General features: G+C 42.7%; 1 protein-coding gene across 1 annotated transcript in view; it reads left to right on the top strand.

Annotated features, from left to right (window-relative positions):
- Positions 1 to 15,887, top strand: part of MYLK (myosin light chain kinase) — a 98,137-nt gene extending 82,250 nt beyond the window's left edge. Inside the window, exons 20-25 of the mRNA XM_065751179.1 lie at positions 2,457 to 2,580; positions 10,124 to 10,276; positions 11,400 to 11,523; positions 12,644 to 12,773; positions 13,652 to 13,771; positions 15,599 to 15,887. Coding sequence (XP_065607251.1) covers positions 2,457 to 2,580; positions 10,124 to 10,276; positions 11,400 to 11,523; positions 12,644 to 12,773; positions 13,652 to 13,771; positions 15,599 to 15,858 — 911 coding nt within the window. The 3' untranslated portion in view covers positions 15,859 to 15,887. The remainder of the gene's footprint in view (positions 1 to 2,456; positions 2,581 to 10,123; positions 10,277 to 11,399; positions 11,524 to 12,643; positions 12,774 to 13,651; positions 13,772 to 15,598) is intronic.
- The last annotated feature ends 2,375 nt before the right edge of the window (positions 15,888 to 18,262 follow it).

Below are 18,262 nucleotides of genomic sequence, written 5' to 3'. Positions count from 1 at the left end.
AGCAGATACTGCCAAAGGGAAAATGTGACTGATTTTGCATTTCAGCTTCTGAGATTTATTTATCTTTTTTTTTTTTTTTGGTAACTGTTGCAAATGAATGGAGTTTTTAATATTCCACGTTTCTTTCAGTTTTAAAGAAATTAGGATCAGCTCCTCCTGCTGTCACTTTCTGCAGCTAATTAGTTCTCTTCTACTGTCAGGAAATACCAGAGCTGCAGTGGGATATTTTCCTGACCTTTTTTGGTGTGCCGAAGAACACATGTAGAAAACTGTTCAAGATAAACTTCTTGAGGAGAAGAGAATGGTTTTTGAGTAATGTGAAGATATTTTTTATTAATCAGTCGACGATATACTGTGTCGGCAACAGCTTCCAGAGAGCCTGTCGACTTTCTGTCTGAACTAAATGATATCCAAACACAGATCCTACTTGTGTACCAGGCTGGTAAATATCTGGGTAAAGAGCTGACATATTATTGCCTGGAAAAGGTCTTTTTTCTTTCTTTTTTTTCTTTTATAAGCAAAAAAAATGCTGTATCAGTTCTTTCACACTGTATGGTTGCACTGAAATGCCATGTTTTTGAAAAACATTTATCCATGGGCAGCACATTTAATACAGCAGCCTTCTGCATGCACACTGGCTCGTGGTAGTTTACACAGTGCACAGAAAAGCTTCCAAACTTGGATGTGAAACATCTGAGCCCGAGGTTCAGATGATCGCGGTGAAGCTTTTAGAAAAATAGGCCCTCTGTGACAAAGTTTGGTACCTTTTCACAAGTACCATGGTAAATAAATGTGGGTGCTGACTTAGAAAGAAAGCAGTGAGGAAAACTGCAGTCGGAAGAGGAAGGACACTCTCTCCTCCACAGTACAGAGAAGACACGGGCCTTGGTTTTAGCTAAGTCAGTTTAGGTTGAATACTAAGAAAAGTATCTGCCTTCTTGGTGTAAAAAAACTGTGTGACTGCAGGGAAGCTGTAGGATATCTTTTGCCTGTGTTTTTTGAAGGCTTGTCAGACAGGAGGCAGAAATCTTGGTGTTGGTGAACTTGCATGCAGGGAACTAGGCGATTTCCTGGGACCACTCCCAGGCCTCCTTCTTGTTTCCATCTCAGAAATGGCCAGCCTCTGCAGATGGAGGCATCTTAAAGCAGAGGTAATGTGAAAATGAGGTTTGCACAATTAATTTACTATCATCGCAGCGTTTACAATGGGAAAGAGGTGCAACTGTGAATCAGTTCACTGAAGATGTGTTTATATTTGCTGCAAGTGTGATGCTTAATCTGTAGGGAAGTTATTGACCCTAAATATCCTTCAATTTTCATTTTTTGTGTTGGGAATTTATATAACTTGAAAAAGTACCAGCTTAGTTGTATGACTTTGCTGAGAAGTATGGAAATGGAAGTCGTGATCAATAAAAATGTTCTCTTAACGATTCAGAACTGTGGACGGGTAGCTTTTAGAGCAGTCTTCCCAAAACTTTGATCTGTGATTCATTTGGTGGGGATCTTTTTCAAGCTTTTCTCTTGATTACCGAGCTGCAAATATCTGTACGTGTGGTTACCTTAACGGATGCAGGAATGGAATCTGTTACATCTGCCTTTCTTCCCATATGTATCTGCTTTGTGTAGATGGTATGTCTTTGGGAGAAGGATGGTTCCTCTCTGTCACTGTACAGTGCCTCATCTAGATGCCACTCTCACATAACAGATAATGCAGCATAATGGATCTCACTTAACTGTTCAAGTACACGTGTAGACTGGACATGAGTTTCTCAACCTCAATCCAAGCTTGTCTCAAGTCAGAAACAGTTTATCTCCTGACATTTTTTTTAGAAATCATTTTTTAAATTGAAACTGTTTTTTTTATTCCCCAACCCCAAATCTACTCTTTTCAGCTTCTCTCCTGCTCGTGCTTTACTTGTTCTTTTCTTCTTCCCATTCTGTTGGAAATGGCTTTATGAAAATGTGTTACTTCAGTTAAAAGATGCACAACCCAATATTGATTCTATTTTCTGTTTAAACTATAAAAATGTGTTGGAATAAAATAATTATTTCTTACTATAATGTTATCATTACTGTATTTCTGCCATAAAATGCAGATCCCTGAGCTTTAATAAATCTTAGACCATTTGTTAAAGCCCTTTTCTGACCCTGGAATCCTGAAATCCTGTTATGAAACTGTGCAAACTCATTGCAATACAGCCTTCTTACTTTGTGTCTTGCACAGTGTTGTGTGTTAAAGGATGTTTAATATATAGTACCTTTTTTTAATTATTATTATTTGTGTTCCAGATGAAAAAATAGCAGTTCACTCATGATTTAGTTTTACTGATTAGAATCTTTAACAGACATGAACATATGTGCAAAAACTGATTTGTTTTTTTTCCTGCTGTTGGAGAATAATAGCTTGTAAAATTTCAAATGCAGCAATTAATGGTTTTCTCTTTCATCCTTCACAGAAAGTGCAGGTTCTCTCAAAGTTCTCTTTGGGACACCTGAGTTTGTGGCTCCAGAAGTTATAAACTATGAACCTATTGGATACGAAACTGATATGTGGAGTATAGGAGTTATCTGCTACATCCTGTGAGTACCTTTGTTATTCTTGATCTAAATCTGAACAGTTCCTGAACATATGAAATTTCCATCAGCTTCTGGGTGTTCTCCACCTTTCAGGCCTTTTATATTATATTTAAAATCTCCAGCCTGGTTAATAAAAAATCTCTGATCACTGAAGCAGTGATTTGCAGAATTAAGAGTTCTAGAAAAGACATTTAGTGTTACACATGTTACATCACAAACCAACCACAATTCTCATTTAAAAGCCAATGTGATAGTAATTTATTATTAATTTTAAAATATTTTTTTATCTTTCCCAGCTGTTTCAGTAAAATGTTTGGGCGTGCACTTGTAACTGATCTTTTCATTCTTCTATTCTCAAGAGAGAATATTTTTTTGTGTAATTTTGAGGTCTTGCTATTCCGATTACATCTCCCATGGGACAGACTAAAATATCCCAGCATTACTGTATCTGTTTACAGTGCATTTTAATTTATTATTAAGGGCAAATCACTGAATAAATACATTTTAAAGGCAGCATGGATCAACCTCCTGGACATATTTTAAAGAACAGTTGGCTGCAGCTCCTGGTTGCACATTTTGGTACTTGGTGCAGTTTTTACTGTGTATGTAAATGTGAGTTGTCAACATGTGATCATGAACTTCCATGGGTTTAGAGAAAGGTCTGTGGAAATAACACCTTCCAGTTCTCATAACTAGAACAGCAGTCAATCTTCTTCCTACCGTGACTTTGCAAATTTGGTGCTACATAAATGAATGAGATGAAACTCAGTTTGGAGCATGGTTGTTTTTCCCTCACTGCAGGTTCAATAGCAAGTAAGTAGGAGCTCTTCTGTTCACTCACTCTCTGACCAGGCTGCTGTCAGTATCTTGCTTCCTTTTCTGGAAGAACCCTCTCTTCCCTGCCTGGCCTCATCCCTGACACCTGGTGATGTAGAGGTGTTTCCCTCATCTTTTAGCTCAGTCTTTCTGCAGTTCTCTGTGCCTTGCCAGCCTACTCTTGTTCTCATATCCTCCTCATTTCCAGTCTAAGCAACATCATTTTCTTCCTTGTCCTGTGTAAAAGCTACTGCATCAACTCTCTTACTCCCAGCCAAGACTGAATACTTCTGTTATCTTCTGTTTCATGTGTGAAATGTATTATATTCTTCAAGGTCACTTTGCTCTGCCAGTTTATTTACAGGACCTTCATTTTCCATTTAGTACCAGCAATATTTTTCTGGATCTTGAAAGCTTGTTTGGATCATTCTTCAGTTCAAATAATTTAGACCACACAAGCTGTACTCAGGAGACAAATCCATTTACTTCTCTTGCTTCTAAGGCCTCCCGAGTTACTGAGCACTGGAAGACTGGTGTGGAGATCCCAAACTGCCTGGGCAGCAGTAAAAAAAAAAATCACCAGTGAAATCGATGCTGCATTGCCCTCTAGAGGCCTTTTACACTCTAAGAAACTATCCCAATAAGACACACACATTTGAGGTTTTTAACTGAAGTATACGATGAGTTTTTGTGTGCTTGCAATATAAGCAGGCTGTTTCTTTTGAGAAATGTCAGGCATGCATGGCAAAAGTTGCAGTGGCAGTTATGTGTGTTCCCACGGGAAACCAAGCCAGGGCTTCTGCTCCCATACAGTATGCACTGGTCATGCAATCATCATCCAAGTGTAGGGCAAAGGGAATAGGTGAAACAGAATTGTGAAATGTCTTGCCAAAGATCAGTTTGCTTGCAGAGGCAGAACTGTTTCCTCCCTCCCTCCTCTGTGCCACCAGGAGAGAAATTTGTATGCTGGTTGGATTGGGGTGGTGTTGCACCTGATCTGATTACAGATCAGGTTACAGAATAACTTGCTTGTAAAAAGATGTCTTTAAGCTCATTTAAATCTTCCTGAGGGTAAACTTACACTACCAAAATGTAATGAAAATCTTCTCTTTTTTCATACATAACTCTTGTCACAATAATGATTAGCAGTACTAATCAGCATTAGTCTTTCTTGCCATCAGAACAAAGTGATAGCAGCTGGGAAGAGCTGTGAGTCATCACTTGGACTTTCCCTCCCCACGCGGAGGGACAAGCTCCCAGTCTGCCTTCACTTCCTTAAAGCCCAGCTATTTTTGCAGTCTTTCAGCTCTGAGCCATTATCCAAAAGGGGCCATCACATCATCATTACAGAATGCAAATAAAAGTCATTGAGAATTGGATCTCTCTTTAGCTCCAACTCTGCTTTCCTGTTTTGATTGTAAGCTCAGAACTGCCAAATCTCATGTATGAAGTGTAAGACTCACTCACTCAGTGTATGCCCCACATACCATCACTGTGCCTGTAACTTAGCATTTGCATCCTCTCTCTCGCCGGTGTGATGAGTCAGATCATGGAAGAGCAGTTGAGCACTGCAGCTGTATGGTACCTAAGGACAGGGCTGCTCCATGCAGCTGAGGCTGCTATGCCCCTCACATGCTTTAAGTGAAGTTGCAGGGAGCACTGCATGACTTGACTGCATCTCCTTCATGATACGATTCAAGACAGTTGAGAGGCCTGTAACATGCCTAGAGAGAAACAAGTTCCCATTGTGTCCTGCACAACAACAGACACAGCCCAGGCTGCTTAAGAGATCTCTGTGGGTGAAGGGTGTTCCCTACAGAAGAATTATTAGGTGGGGTGTTTCCTCAAGTAAGAAACAAGGTGAAGTCACTCCTCCAAAACCCTTCAGGTAAACCTCTCTCCTGCCACGCAGGCAGAATTACAGATATTGCACTCTGCTGCATATCTCCCTTACAGCATGATTTACTTAATTCCATCCTACAGCTCATGAGTGTCCTTTCCACATTTCTGAGCTACACACTAAATCCTTTTAATCTTTCTGGATAACTGATTCAGTCCCATCTCTTCATCACTCTCCATTCTTCCTTAAATTTCCCTGTTTGTATTCTCCACCTCATGCTTTTTATCTTCCACTTTTATCTCACTCTCTGTCCTGTTCTGCATCACTGTACTGTCCCACATACTTAAGTTGATCTATTGCCTTTGAAGTAACAGGCCACAAATATTATAGCTTGTGTGTATCATCTCCATTTATGTCTGTTTCAGGGTTTCTTTTTGCGTTTGCAATAACCTTTATCTAATGAAGGTTAAGACCTCCTGAATTCTTTCCAGCTCTTTCTGTCCAATTTATTCCAGGCAGAGGTGCTTGTTTGTCATTTTTCTACTTCCAGACCTTTCCAGTGATCCATTTGGATAGCCAGTACTTCTAATATTTATTAATCTGAACCAATTTCTAATCATTTTTTTTTTCTATCCAGATTTCAGCAACAGATCTCAGCTCTGTATTTGCATTGACAGAAGATAGCACTTTCCCTTCTGTCACCTTAGAATCCAATACAAGTTCATTCTCTGCCTAATAATACGTACCCTGATCCTTCAGACATTCCCTTTCATTTTCATTTACTATGTTATTCATTTTCATTTACTGTGTTACTCATCACTGCTCCCTTTCCCTCCCTCGTTCAGCAGTTCAGGTCAGTTGAAAGACCTTTCAACATCCTTCATCTTTTGAGTGTGTGTACTCAGGACTTTGATGGCTTTGCTGTCTTGCACTTGGCTCTATGCTATATTAAAAATTTAAGCCTTGTTAATACAAAGATAAGAGAGCATTCTTTTTTCTTCAACAAAGCAAGTTAAGAGGCCTTTAATGTCAAGACTAATGCTCAGAAGAAAATGAATGGTTTGGTCAGCAGCACTGGCAAAGTGTGATTCCACATTAATTCACTGAGCATGTAAAACAAGGATGAGAGCAGAGCACTGGCGCGGCTTCAGCAGTGAGCTGTGTTCCTTTATGTGGGCATCAGTGGTCCATTTCTTCCCTGCAGTCACCAGTGTGGGAGTGAGCCAGCCCTCCTCTAAGGAAGAGGTTGGCTCCAGCAAATGAAACTATCGTAAGCTTTATTTTATTTATAAAGTGTTTACCTCCTATATGATCTCCTGGGTGCAGCCATTATCGCCTCCTCCTAAATGGGCTTACTTGCTTTAACCTGCACAGGTTTATCAGAATGAGGCAGAGGTACTCTTCAAACTGGGAACTGGCACTTTTTGTCACTGTTTCTGCAATGCCAGAACTGCAGGCAGAAGCTCAGTGCCAGCACGAAGCAGCAGCTGCTGGGAACTTCTTGCAGAGTAATGCTCAGAGCCCCATTTTATGAGACAAGCAGCAAGCCCATCTTCCCTGGGTCGGTGACGGCCCCAGCGCAAAGGCTCCCAAGTGAAAAGCTGTGCTCTTTGTTACATAGGCACTAAGACCATTCTGATCATGGCACATGGGACCCTTCTGATCCTAAATGTGCAGTCAGAGCTTTGTTAGAACAGACCAACAAATGTTCAGCATTGTCTTGAGAATAAAATATCTTTCTTCTTTATTTAGAAGTGGAAACCGTGGAAGACTTTCTAAACAAATGGTTCCAACATGCCAGGAAGAGGCCTGGTTAAGTAGCTGGAAAAATGTTTTCAGTAAACATCTTGCTTCTTGTCTAATAGTAACTTCACAATGTAAGCTCGGTATTAATTTTGTGGAGAGGTAGCTCCTCTTTATCACTTAGCTTCAGCATTCCAAAAGGAAATTGTTTCCATAATCTGTCAAAAGAGTTGCTTGGCCATTATTACTTTAAATGGCGATTAAGAAACGAACAACGAAGGCTTGGGTCAGTGAGATCTGTGATAAAGAGAAGAATTTCTGAGTAGAACCTGCATAAATTTATGGTTTGTTTTTTTTTTTTTCTTTCTGACTACACACAGGATCTATTTTTCCTTACCATATTTACATGACAAAGCAACCGATTCACAATGCAAAACTGTGGAGGGCCGACAAGGTTATTTTCACCTTGTAAACTTGCAACAGCACATTCAGAAATGCAAAAATACGTTCACTGAAGCCTCAGAAGGGGCACTGATGCAGTGGTGTTTGGGAATGGCAGACTGATGGGTACCAGTTGGGTAATCAAACAAATGCGTGGAGTGGTTTGATCCTATGAAAACAAATAGGATTATTGCAGGTAATCCTGTCATCTTCTTCCAAATAATAATAATATAAAGCCAAGCAAAGCAACCCAACTACTTTTTTACCAATCTAATCTCCTTCTGTTTATCCCTCATCTGTTAAAAGCTGTGTGTGACGTGTAGTCCCTCTGCCCAGAGAGCTAGATGTCTCTCCAAACCCTGCATCTGCAGTACCAGTGTGGAGCAACGGGTGCTGTCTGCAGCAGTCCCCGTAGCACGGGAGTGATCTCTCAGTACAGCAGCTTTAATCTCTGGACATAGGCCAAACTATTATTACAGCACAAGAGCTGCATAATACTATTTGTGGTAATACTATGCAAAGGTCACATTTGCCATCCTTCGACAAAGTGCTGAAGGGAAATGGGATCATTTTTGCTCCAGTTACCCGAGTGTTTCCTCCGCAAGTTTAAGATGAAGAGCATCTCCTAAACTGACATTGAATTAAATAAATATTTCACAGCCCTTTTAATTGTGTAGAATGTGAGCCTTTTGTAAGGCACTGGACTGGCTGAGAGGTGATTGTGCTTACTACATAGTCACAAAAGAGGCAACTTGGAAATCGGAGTTGTAAGCCAAAATCTAGAACGGTGATACGGATGAGATCTTTTCACCTCCTCAAACATCACGGAGAGGGAATATTTATCATTGTTAATAGGAAAATGCTTAAATATTATAGTGGGAGTAGCTGTAAGGCCCTGCAGGAGGGCTTTACGGATTCTAGGATGGAGTTTTTGCATCCACAACTCACCCAGCCATGGCTGCTGATCTGCGTGAGGGCAGAGCAGAGTCCCTGTCATTCCGAGGTGGCTGCACCAGCTCTCCAGTGCCATCAGGTATAACGCTTGTCTCTTCCAGTAAACTTTGTCAAAGTCAGAGAACAGTTACAGTAAAGTAGGTTGTTTTATGGGAGCAGTCGTGTGTGTGTGTATTCATCTTTCAGCAACTAGCACCTATGATATGTGCATAAATTTATACCACCTTATACAGTAATAACAGCAGGCTGCACTGCTGTATTTGAATGCACCCTAGATACTGAAAAATAGGACAGCAGATGCCTTGTGATCTGATTTGCCTTCTGCCTGAGAAGAAACCAACCTTTTATCTTCATCCTCATTATATTTCTAGCAAATTTCTGAGGTATACGTGTAAGATTCTGCACTCCGTTGTACTGCACACAACTTCCAGAAATGGTAAAAGATTTTCTATCTGCTTTGCCTGCAGCTTCAAAGAATGTGTCCTTCTGCTTGGCTCAGGGAGCTAAAATCCATAGGAAAAAAATTTGAAGGAGATTTTGAATGCAATTAGTAACAAAAGGGTAACAGAACAGATTAGCAGGGGTTCTACTAATATTATTAATCTAGCAGTTTGCTTCATTTGATCCCAATCTCTTTTCTTACCAATCTGTTCTGTAATATTCAGTAGCATCACAGTGTCTTTCCATATAGTATTTCCAGAACCCTAATAAATTCCACTTCTTTTCCAAATTAAAAAAGTTCTGCTATTGAAACGTATCTGATTGGGTTACATCCTCCTAATACACGATTGTATGGCAAAAGGAAATAAAGTCCATAAAGTATCACTGGCAATATGTTATCAGGTAGATTGCATGCCAGGATGGAGACCTGGAAAACTGCCCAACTCGCAGTTTCAAGGAATAAACCGACCTTTCATCTGAAGGCTTTTACTGAAAGGCTGATCTATCAGACATCAGGGGAATCCACACAAAGGTGCGGTGCAGTGAGCGGCACGGCTCGGCTGCAGAAAGGTACACTGCAGGAGTGGCACTGGGACGTGCTGTAATTGCCTTCCACTTGCCATTTAGCAGTTGCTCTGAGTTAAAAGCCTTGAAAGCTCGACCTATAAAAGAGTATTATTTCCATTTCAAGCATCATCGTGACTGATTGAGAGCATAAAGGCCCAACGACTTCTGGATGCATCTGCATAGCTTTACAGCATGCAGTGAAGCAGAACTGTTTAACTGGCAATATAATTCAGGGAGAGAGAGGCATGTGATTTTGTTTCCTAAGTAGTCCTGGGAACATCGTTATTTCATGCTGCATCTTTCTTCCTGGGCTCTCTCTACAGAAGTAAATGGAATAAAATGTGCAAATCACTTGGTTTGATGGTAAAGGTAGGAAAGGCACTATGAATGCACACACACACACACACACAGAAGCTGTCGAACTGCCTTTGGCATGAAGATGGCAACACTGTTTATGCAGAACGACACGAGTCATTCCAAAGTCTGTTGTGCTGCATTTTCACCTAGTTCTAGTTCACTCCTCAGAAGTCTCAGGAAGACAGAAAAAGCAAAATCGTTCCTTTCAGCTTTGCAAAATTCAGGTCTCTTCCCATCCCTGCATCCCCGTCTGTAGTTAGCTTTGAGTTTTTTTATATTTTTTGACTGATAAAGATGTGCAGGACACAGGAGACGTCACGCACGCGTTTGATTCCACCTGCAAACTGACACTGTTTGCCTTGTGTCCATCTGTCTGTTCTACCCCAGGGTCAGCGGGCTGTCTCCCTTCATGGGAGACAACGACAACGAGACCTTGGCCAACGTCACCTCGGCCACGTGGGACTTCGATGATGAGGCTTTTGATGAAATCTCGGACGACGCCAAGGACTTCATCAGCAATCTACTGAAGAAAGACATGAAGTAAAGCAGTTGGACTTGATACACTTTCTATGCTTGCATCTAGCTGAACTTGCCAGTCTTGTTTCCCCCACTGCAAACTGCTGCATCGCCGCAGGCGCTTCTGGCAATACTTTATAAGGAGCTCTGCGTGCAGTGAGCGTTGATTTCACTGTGCAGGGCTGAATGAAGAGCTTACTTTTAATCGCCTGCACTTTCTGCTTTCCCTTGGGCCAGGTGCATCGTGAGGCTGTGTGCACACTGTGCATTGCTGCAGTGTGACCACGACATAAGAAGTGCAGGTTGCTGCATCGCTGTTCTGTCTTGATCTGAATGGGCTGCAGTTTCACTACATTTATTTCCCTGTGTGGCTTTTTGAATGTGGTGCCTCTAAGTACTGCAGATTTCCTATAAAGCCAGCAATAAGGCAAGAAGAATAATTACAGTGGGAAGCCCTGCTTACAGCAGATTGAGCAAAGCAAGAAAGCCTTCCTGCAATGAGTTTGCAATGGGATTGATAGAGAGCAGAGGATTATTGAGGTGTGCGTGCCCAGGGAGGTGGTGGAGTCACTGTCCCTGGAGGTGTTCAGGAGCCGTGGAGATGTGGCACTGAGGGACGTGGTCAGTGGGCATGGTGGGGGTGGGTGATGGGTGGACGTGATGATCATAGAAGTCTTTTCCAACCTTCATGATTCTGTGATCACAACCAAATGGAGAATGGGTGTGGCATGAACAGAGATTTGGCCATTGCCGTTTTGTTACATGCTCGGTGCTGTATGGAAGGGGGGGGTGGAAACAGGGACATTTCTGGATGCGAGGGAAAGATCTGGGACAGGGTTCTGCAGGCATCACCATCGTGGCTCTGTTGTATGTGCTCCATGCCTAAAACACACAGCTTTTCGTGCTCTGTTTTATAACATTTTATTCACACTTCAAAATGCACAGCTTTTTCCCCTCAAAAAAAAAAAATCAAGAAATTGAGAAAGTGAGTTTGGGAAGTAAGCATGGCTGGGAAAGCAGTACCATGTGATCTGTGCTGCTAAATATAGGAAACAGAAAGATCAGCTTTGAGAAAAGAGAGTGGGAAACAATGTTAAAGCAGCTGTCATTAATGGCAAAACTGACTGGTCTTTTTATATGAAAACAGGAGTCGCCTAAATTGTACTCAGTGTCTCCAGCATCCGTGGCTGCAAAAAGACACCAAAAACATGGAAGCCAAAAAGCTTTCCAAAGATAGGATGAAGAAATATATGGCCAGAAGAAAATGGCAGGTAATGAAGAGGATGTATCAGTGGGACTGTTATCCTAACAAGTCTCTTTGTTTCTAATGTTTGCGATTGTAAGAAATAAATTGTGCCAGGCAGTTTCTGCAAGGGAAACTCCCACATGGCCCATGCGTGAATGCAGCACAGAGGAGCTGGTGTTTGGGGGCGAGCAGGAGCAGGCTGTGCCATGAATGTAATGTGACTCTGTTTCACTGCTAAAGGCAGATGAGTCCAAGCATAGATTTGTCTCCTCTTCTGGGGGTCTGACTACCTTTCCTCCCTGCACTACTGAGGAGTTTTTGTTATCTTTAACAAACCTGAACTCTCCCAAGCCCGTAGTTCCTGTCCTGTGGAGGCACCCAGCTCCTCGTGGGATTGTCACATCGGTTAAATAATTTTATTTAACATGTTTTTTCTCCATACCTTATTTTTACTTAATGCTGTTATACTAGGTCTACCTGCGCCATTCTGATAGTCAGGGCAGCCGAGACCTAAAATCCTGGATCCAGCCTTTTCATTAGCCTACACAACACTCCCTTCTGTTCAAACAACCTTATATTTTCTCTTAGGTTCTATTTTACCTGTTTCTTAGCAGATCACGCAAGCTGTACAAAAATACACGTGTCCACAACTGGAGGCAACGTGGTTTGAGTGTATTTTAGAATCCTGGTGGTTGATCCTTGTCCTGTCAGAGGTCTGCCTCCATCACGCAGACGGTTCTTTCTCACTCATTTCATATTAGCTGCTTATTCGCTCTGATGAAACTCAGCCCAGCCCATAAGGCTATCGAGAAGCCCGTCCACCACCAGAGCTGAATTGCAGTTAAGCAGTGCATAGCTTTCTTGCTGGCTCCCCTCTTGCACAGCGCTTCTTATCCTCAGCTAACAGAGACATTCATTTAGGTATGAGTTCATCAGGGGAAGTTTATATCTGCAACTAAATTTGGTAATTCAGACCAGCCTGCTCTGTCTCTCCTAAAACATCAGAGCTATATATAAGCAGTTTGTCCAACAATTCCAGCACGGTTTGCAGAGATCCCAGCTAATTTGTACGAAGCACCATTGTCACAGAAAATCACATGCCTTTCGGATTGGATTGATCAGAAGCCTTTTGTGTTATGTCTTAGAAAACAGGCCATGCTGTCCGAGCAATAGGAAGACTGTCATCCATGGCAATGATTTCTGGCATGAGTGGGAGGAAGGCCTCTGGGAGCTCGCCTACCAGCCCGATAAATGCAGACAAAGTAGAGAATGAAGGTAAGGAACTTTGCTGCAATTCATTTTTACCTCTTCAAGAATCTTAGGAAAACTGGTAGCAAAATGTGAGAAGAGACCGAGGGTTGAGTGGTTATTTCTGCACTCTGTCTCTGTTACTGTCTTTCTCTTTTTCTTTTAAAGAGATCTATCAAAAAGTCGTCGTTCTCATACTGTGATACTCAAAAGTGCCCCAGCCTCAGTAGTGGCAGCAAATGGTTCTCTTTTTAAAGGCAAAGAATTAAGGCAGATTTTTCAGCTGCATTTTGTATCAGTTTGGGAATGTATGTTTATACAAAACTTGCAGTGATGTATGAGCTCCTCATGAGAGCGAGCAAGCAGGGAAGTATTAACACTTGCTGCGACCAGGAGCTGTACAGTGGGTGAACTGAACTACTCAGATAGAAGCTCTTTAAAAAATAACTTGTCTACAGGGAAATCTACATTATTCCCCTGAATCCCCACTAGAAATGTGGATCTGTGGTGTATTTCAATCAGAGGTGCAGATGTTTGGCACTTGTGAAGATCCAGCAAGTCAATCTTACATCTCCACACAGACCGATCCGAGCTGAAGCAGTTTCCCCCTCAGAGCAGCGCAAGTCTGGTTTTGATTACAAACAAATTCAAGGAAAAATTAAAGATTACTCATAGCACAGTGGCCTGCACGTTGATTTCATTCTATTTATGGTCTGAATACTTGCACTGCTGTGGCAGAGTAGCACACAGCTACACAGCTGACATCCCCGCTGCCCCATCAGCTCCAGAGAACTAAGTGAAATGAAATAAAAGCAGCTTTCATTACCATCCGGTCATAGATACGTGAAATGAATCTTCTGAGAATATCCCATCAAACAATTAACAACATTTTCACTCTCCTCCAGATGCTTTCCTTGAAGAAGTGGCTGAGGAGAAGCCCCATGTAAAGCCATATTTCACTAAGACAATCCTTGACATGGAGGTTGTGGAAGGAAGTGCTGCTAGGTTTGACTGCAAAATCGAAGGTACACTGAAAAAGCACATCTCATTCTTTCTTTCCTTCCCCGCCACCTTTCTGCACTGTGCTGTAATGCAGCTCTTTTTTACTTTTTTATCATTGCGTTGGTATCGTTTGTCTGTTCCAATATCTGCATGTCACAGCACGGATGTGTTGCAGTAACACAGCTCTGGAGCAGCATGGGCTTGCTCTGTGCTTGCTGTAGAGCAGCAGCCCCTGGAGTCACCATGTGAGTCACTACTTCAGAATACCGAGTGGGAGCAGCAAGGTGATTTTTGAGGGTGGAAACAGTAAAAACAAGATGCAATGAAATAGCACAGGTTGCAAGAGAACACTCCTAGAGCCTGCTTACCAGAAACTAAGAGCAAAAAGGAGGCCCTGTCTGAAATGACAGACGGGTCTCAGGTGACCCTAAGATGACTTGAAATCGTGCATGCACTGTTAAAGAGATCCCTAACGACATTTGCAGAAGTAATGATATTATCACTGTGCTGGTCACAGAAGTCACATCTAGAAAATACTGTCTGATTTTTATTTTTATTTTTAATTTGCAAGTTCAAGGAAGAAAATTCAGGCTGGAATATGCAGATAAAGTTTCCGAGTAGTCACTGAAGGAGCTTAGCTCGGCCAGCCTCACAGTCTGAAGGCAGATACTGCAGGCATCTCTATTGCAGTGAGACTGAGGTTTCTGTGTGAATGAAAACTGGAGATCAGGAAGAGAAGAGCCACTGAAACAAAAAGGATAGTGTTAGTACTGTACTGCATGTGTAAAGACTTAGACAGTATCTAACCTTACAGTTAGGTTCAGAAACTGCCTCACTGACCTTGTGCTTGTTTGTTTCTGTGCTCCTAATCTCTTTCACTGCCCGTGTTTCCTACCTCACAGCGGAGATGTGAGGATGGATTATTGTTGCTGATGGATGCTCAGCGTGAGGGGTATGTGCCTGTGTCCTGCATGGAATAAAATAGATGGATGTACATAGCTGATGGTCCAAACTTTTCAGTGCATCAGTGTAGCGTGTGCTGTATATTAGGGATTCTGGCCCTTTATTTCTGTTTGGTGGGAAGCCACCCTGCCAGCACAGTGCAGAACTTGGCTGGGACAGCCTTCGGTTTGTTACCGCAGCCAAGAGTACTGTATAAGGGATTGTTCTCCAGCATGCACTGCACAGCCCTGCTCTGGCTGCTGGAGCACAGCAGAGCCCTTTGCTTCACAGAAGGCTCGGAAACTCCTGGAGAGCCACATAACTGAAAAGCTTTTCTTAGACTCCCTTGCCTAACCTAACAAAGGGAAGTAGGAAGCGGGAGTGCCGCGGTCACCTTACAGGACGGGCTGCAGTGTAAGGCTCAGACTGGGAGGAGGAAAGTTCAGACCTGCCGAAACAAAGCAGCCTGGGAAGGATAATGAATTGCAGTTGTAGCCCCAAACACCGACCCCTCAAAACACTATAACATCAGCACTGGGAACTGTGTGTTCCGCAGATGCTGTAGCACAAGGTAAGCTTCACATACACTCTATGAGTCCCATCCTGGCTGATGAGCAAGACATACGAAAGACTTTCTGCAGCCACTGATAAAGTAGTTGCAAGTGGTACCTAGTGAGTACCTCAGAGCTAGCTTCCATTCTTGCCGTTCATAATAAGGTTGTTTCAGGCAACTGTGAAGTAAAAAAGACTTCAGGTCACTTGCATTTATTTTACACAAAGCTCAAAGAAATATTTCTGTACCAGCACGTTGGCATGTCCGTTCGCAGCCGTGGAATCAGAGTTGAAAGTAATGACGGATGAGTTAATTGCCATTTATTGCAGTTGCTGGTCTCTCTCCGCTATTGCAGGCTATCCTGACCCTGAGGTAATGTGGTTCAAAGATGACCAGCCTGTCAAGGAGTCCCGACACTTCCAGATAGATTATGATGAGGAAGGGAACTGTTCTTTGACTATTTCTGAAGTATGTGGGGACGATGATGCCAAATACACCTGCAAAGCTGTTAACAGCCTTGGGGAAGCCACGTGCACCGCAGAACTCCTTGTGGAAACAATGGGAAAAGAGGGAGAAGGAGAAGGAGAAGAAGATGAGGAGGAGGAGGAAGAATGAAGCAAGGCTCAAAGGAAAAAAAAATAGAAGAAGAAAATATATTTAAAGACTCTCCTTATAAGGCTCAGAAAACCAAGTTATCAAAAGCACCTTGTGTGATACATAGGTCTTTGAGGGGTTGTTTTTTCAGCACGATCAGTTGATACCTGTTTGCTTTATGTACGGGCATTAATTGAAATCAGCAGGCAATTTAAGTTACTAGCATTTAAGCAAGTCATCGAGTAAGTTGTCCAGCCTACCTTTAAAATTAGAACGTATGGAAAACAGGTCTGCAGTTCTATTCTGAGCTTCATAAAGAAAAGGTCTGTTTGCTGAGCTCATTGCTCCGTACCACCATTTTCTCAGCCAACACCGCAGCTAAGCGGGCAAGGAATCATTTCCCAGACGTGCGGCGAATCGCTCCAGCCCAAAGAAACCGCTCCCAGAGCAGTGCCTCCTATAAGGGAAGGTCTGATACAGCCAGTGCTGCCATCTGTATGTTGGCACGGTTCATTTCTCGCTCGGTCTAAACATCGTTCTGTCTTCTTACCTGCAAACACACGTAGCGCCCGCTGTTGGTGCGGCTCTGGCGCTGCCGGAGCTCAAATAGCGGGCTTTGCTGCGGTACTCTGCTGCTCAGCCAGCTGATGCTACTGTCAGCTTTCCCTTATAGAACCTGGCACGTCGGCACGGTGACAGACGCCTGCTTAAGAAACAGACTGAAAGCACAAAGAACAGCTTCTGTTTCGTTTTGTTGTTTTTCTTTCTTTTTTTTTTCTTTCTGGTCAGTTTAATGGTGACCTGTCATTTATACATATGCTGCTCTGAGAAATAGGCAATGGCACCGCCAGCGAGCGGCGCTGACATGCACGTGCGTGAACCGAATCCCAGGTTAGTTAAAATTATACTGGCATTTATTTGGCAGTTGCAAAACAGATTTCAACTGATGGCAAGCTGGAAACTCCCACAGATTTTTTTTTTTTTTTTTGGAGTAGCCAAAAAGATAGTAGTCTGGATTACCAACTCCTTTATACTTAGCAGTTTCCAAAGAATCTTAACATATATAGGACCTATTTGTACCCTATGAGCTTGGCTGTCGTGTTTCCGTCTAGAACCTGCACCAGAAGGCTGTTGCCTTTTTAAAAAACACAAGAGAAAAAAAAAAAGAAACAAAGAACCCCAAAGCCAGGGCTTTCTGTCAGAAATGGTTGACACACTCAAGACTTGGTAACTTTGCTTTCCTTTCACAGTATTGGCACCTTTTGTTTGTTGTTGTTGTTGCTGTTCAGAGGTAATATCAGAGGCTGTAAGGTGATATGCACAACCCAAAACCAGCGTGTCCTTCTTACACCGTGCATCGTTCCGAAAGTGGTTCCTCCTTCTCTTCCACTTTGTGCATAAAGTGCAGCAATTTCAAAGTTCCCTCTTTCAAAGAACACCTTGAGGCCTCACGCTCCAGCAGGCACTGTACTTTGTTACAGGTGTGTACAATATCAGCCTTAGGTTGTTTGATATTACCCACTTGTGTACGTGTTTCATATCATTTGCTCTTCTACATCCAAAGCTCAACTAATGTGGATGACACGGTGGGTTTTAATGCTTTACTCTTCGTCGCTAAGTTCAGATTGCCAGCATGTCTTTTCATTTCCAATTGATAAAGAACTCTTCTTATACTAAACACAGCATCGCCACGATTCCTTATACAGAAAGGTTTTTAATCTGATTTAGAACATACAGAGCTTTTCTCACGTTTTTAAATGTTTTAGGCAACAAAGGGGTGTATTTTGTACCTTAATAAAAATATGCTCATGTTTTCCCTGTTTGTTAAACCATCAGAATTGCAAAGATGAGAACGCTACGGCTGTAGTTACTCACAGTTCCTAAATAAATAATACCACAAAGCACGCTACTTGTATACTCCATTGCAGGCGCCACTGTGTTCACATGGCTTAAGGGAACCGACAGCAGCGGTCTTTTCCTACTCTGCCCTCACACCTTCCCGGGTGGCAGCAGTGAAACGTGCTCGGTCTTTCCTGCACTGTGAGAGCCGTGGGGCACGGCACGGGGCTGCTGCTGCTCACACATCGCAGCCCCACTGCGTGTGAGACACTGTGAGACACGGCTTGTAGCGATGTGTTTCTTGAGCAAACCCTCAGCCCTTTGAAACTGTCATCTGTGCGAGATGGGCTCCGCCAGCTTGCGCATGTACCTTATCCACTGACTGCTGATTTCCATGTGGATAGGCACATCTGTAAAGCAGCAAAAGGTACAGCCGTGATCGCCCAGGACGTGGGCACGGCAAAGGCTGCAGGTATCAAAGCTGTAAACTCCGCCCTGGTGGCACTGCACAGGTGTCCCATTCCCTCTCCTCCTGTAACAGTCCCTCAGTATCCTACAGGCTGTGAGCTGCCTCTTTTTCTCCAAG

This window comes from Cyrtonyx montezumae, unplaced genomic scaffold (assembly GCF_038088225.1).
Source record: "Cyrtonyx montezumae isolate F1298 unplaced genomic scaffold, pur_monq_1.0 scaffold_7, whole genome shotgun sequence".
In the NCBI taxonomy this organism is placed as follows: domain Eukaryota; kingdom Metazoa; phylum Chordata; class Aves; order Galliformes; family Odontophoridae; genus Cyrtonyx; species Cyrtonyx montezumae.
Note: the sequence above shows the minus strand (reverse complement) of the source record. Positions and strands in the feature narration are given on the sequence as shown.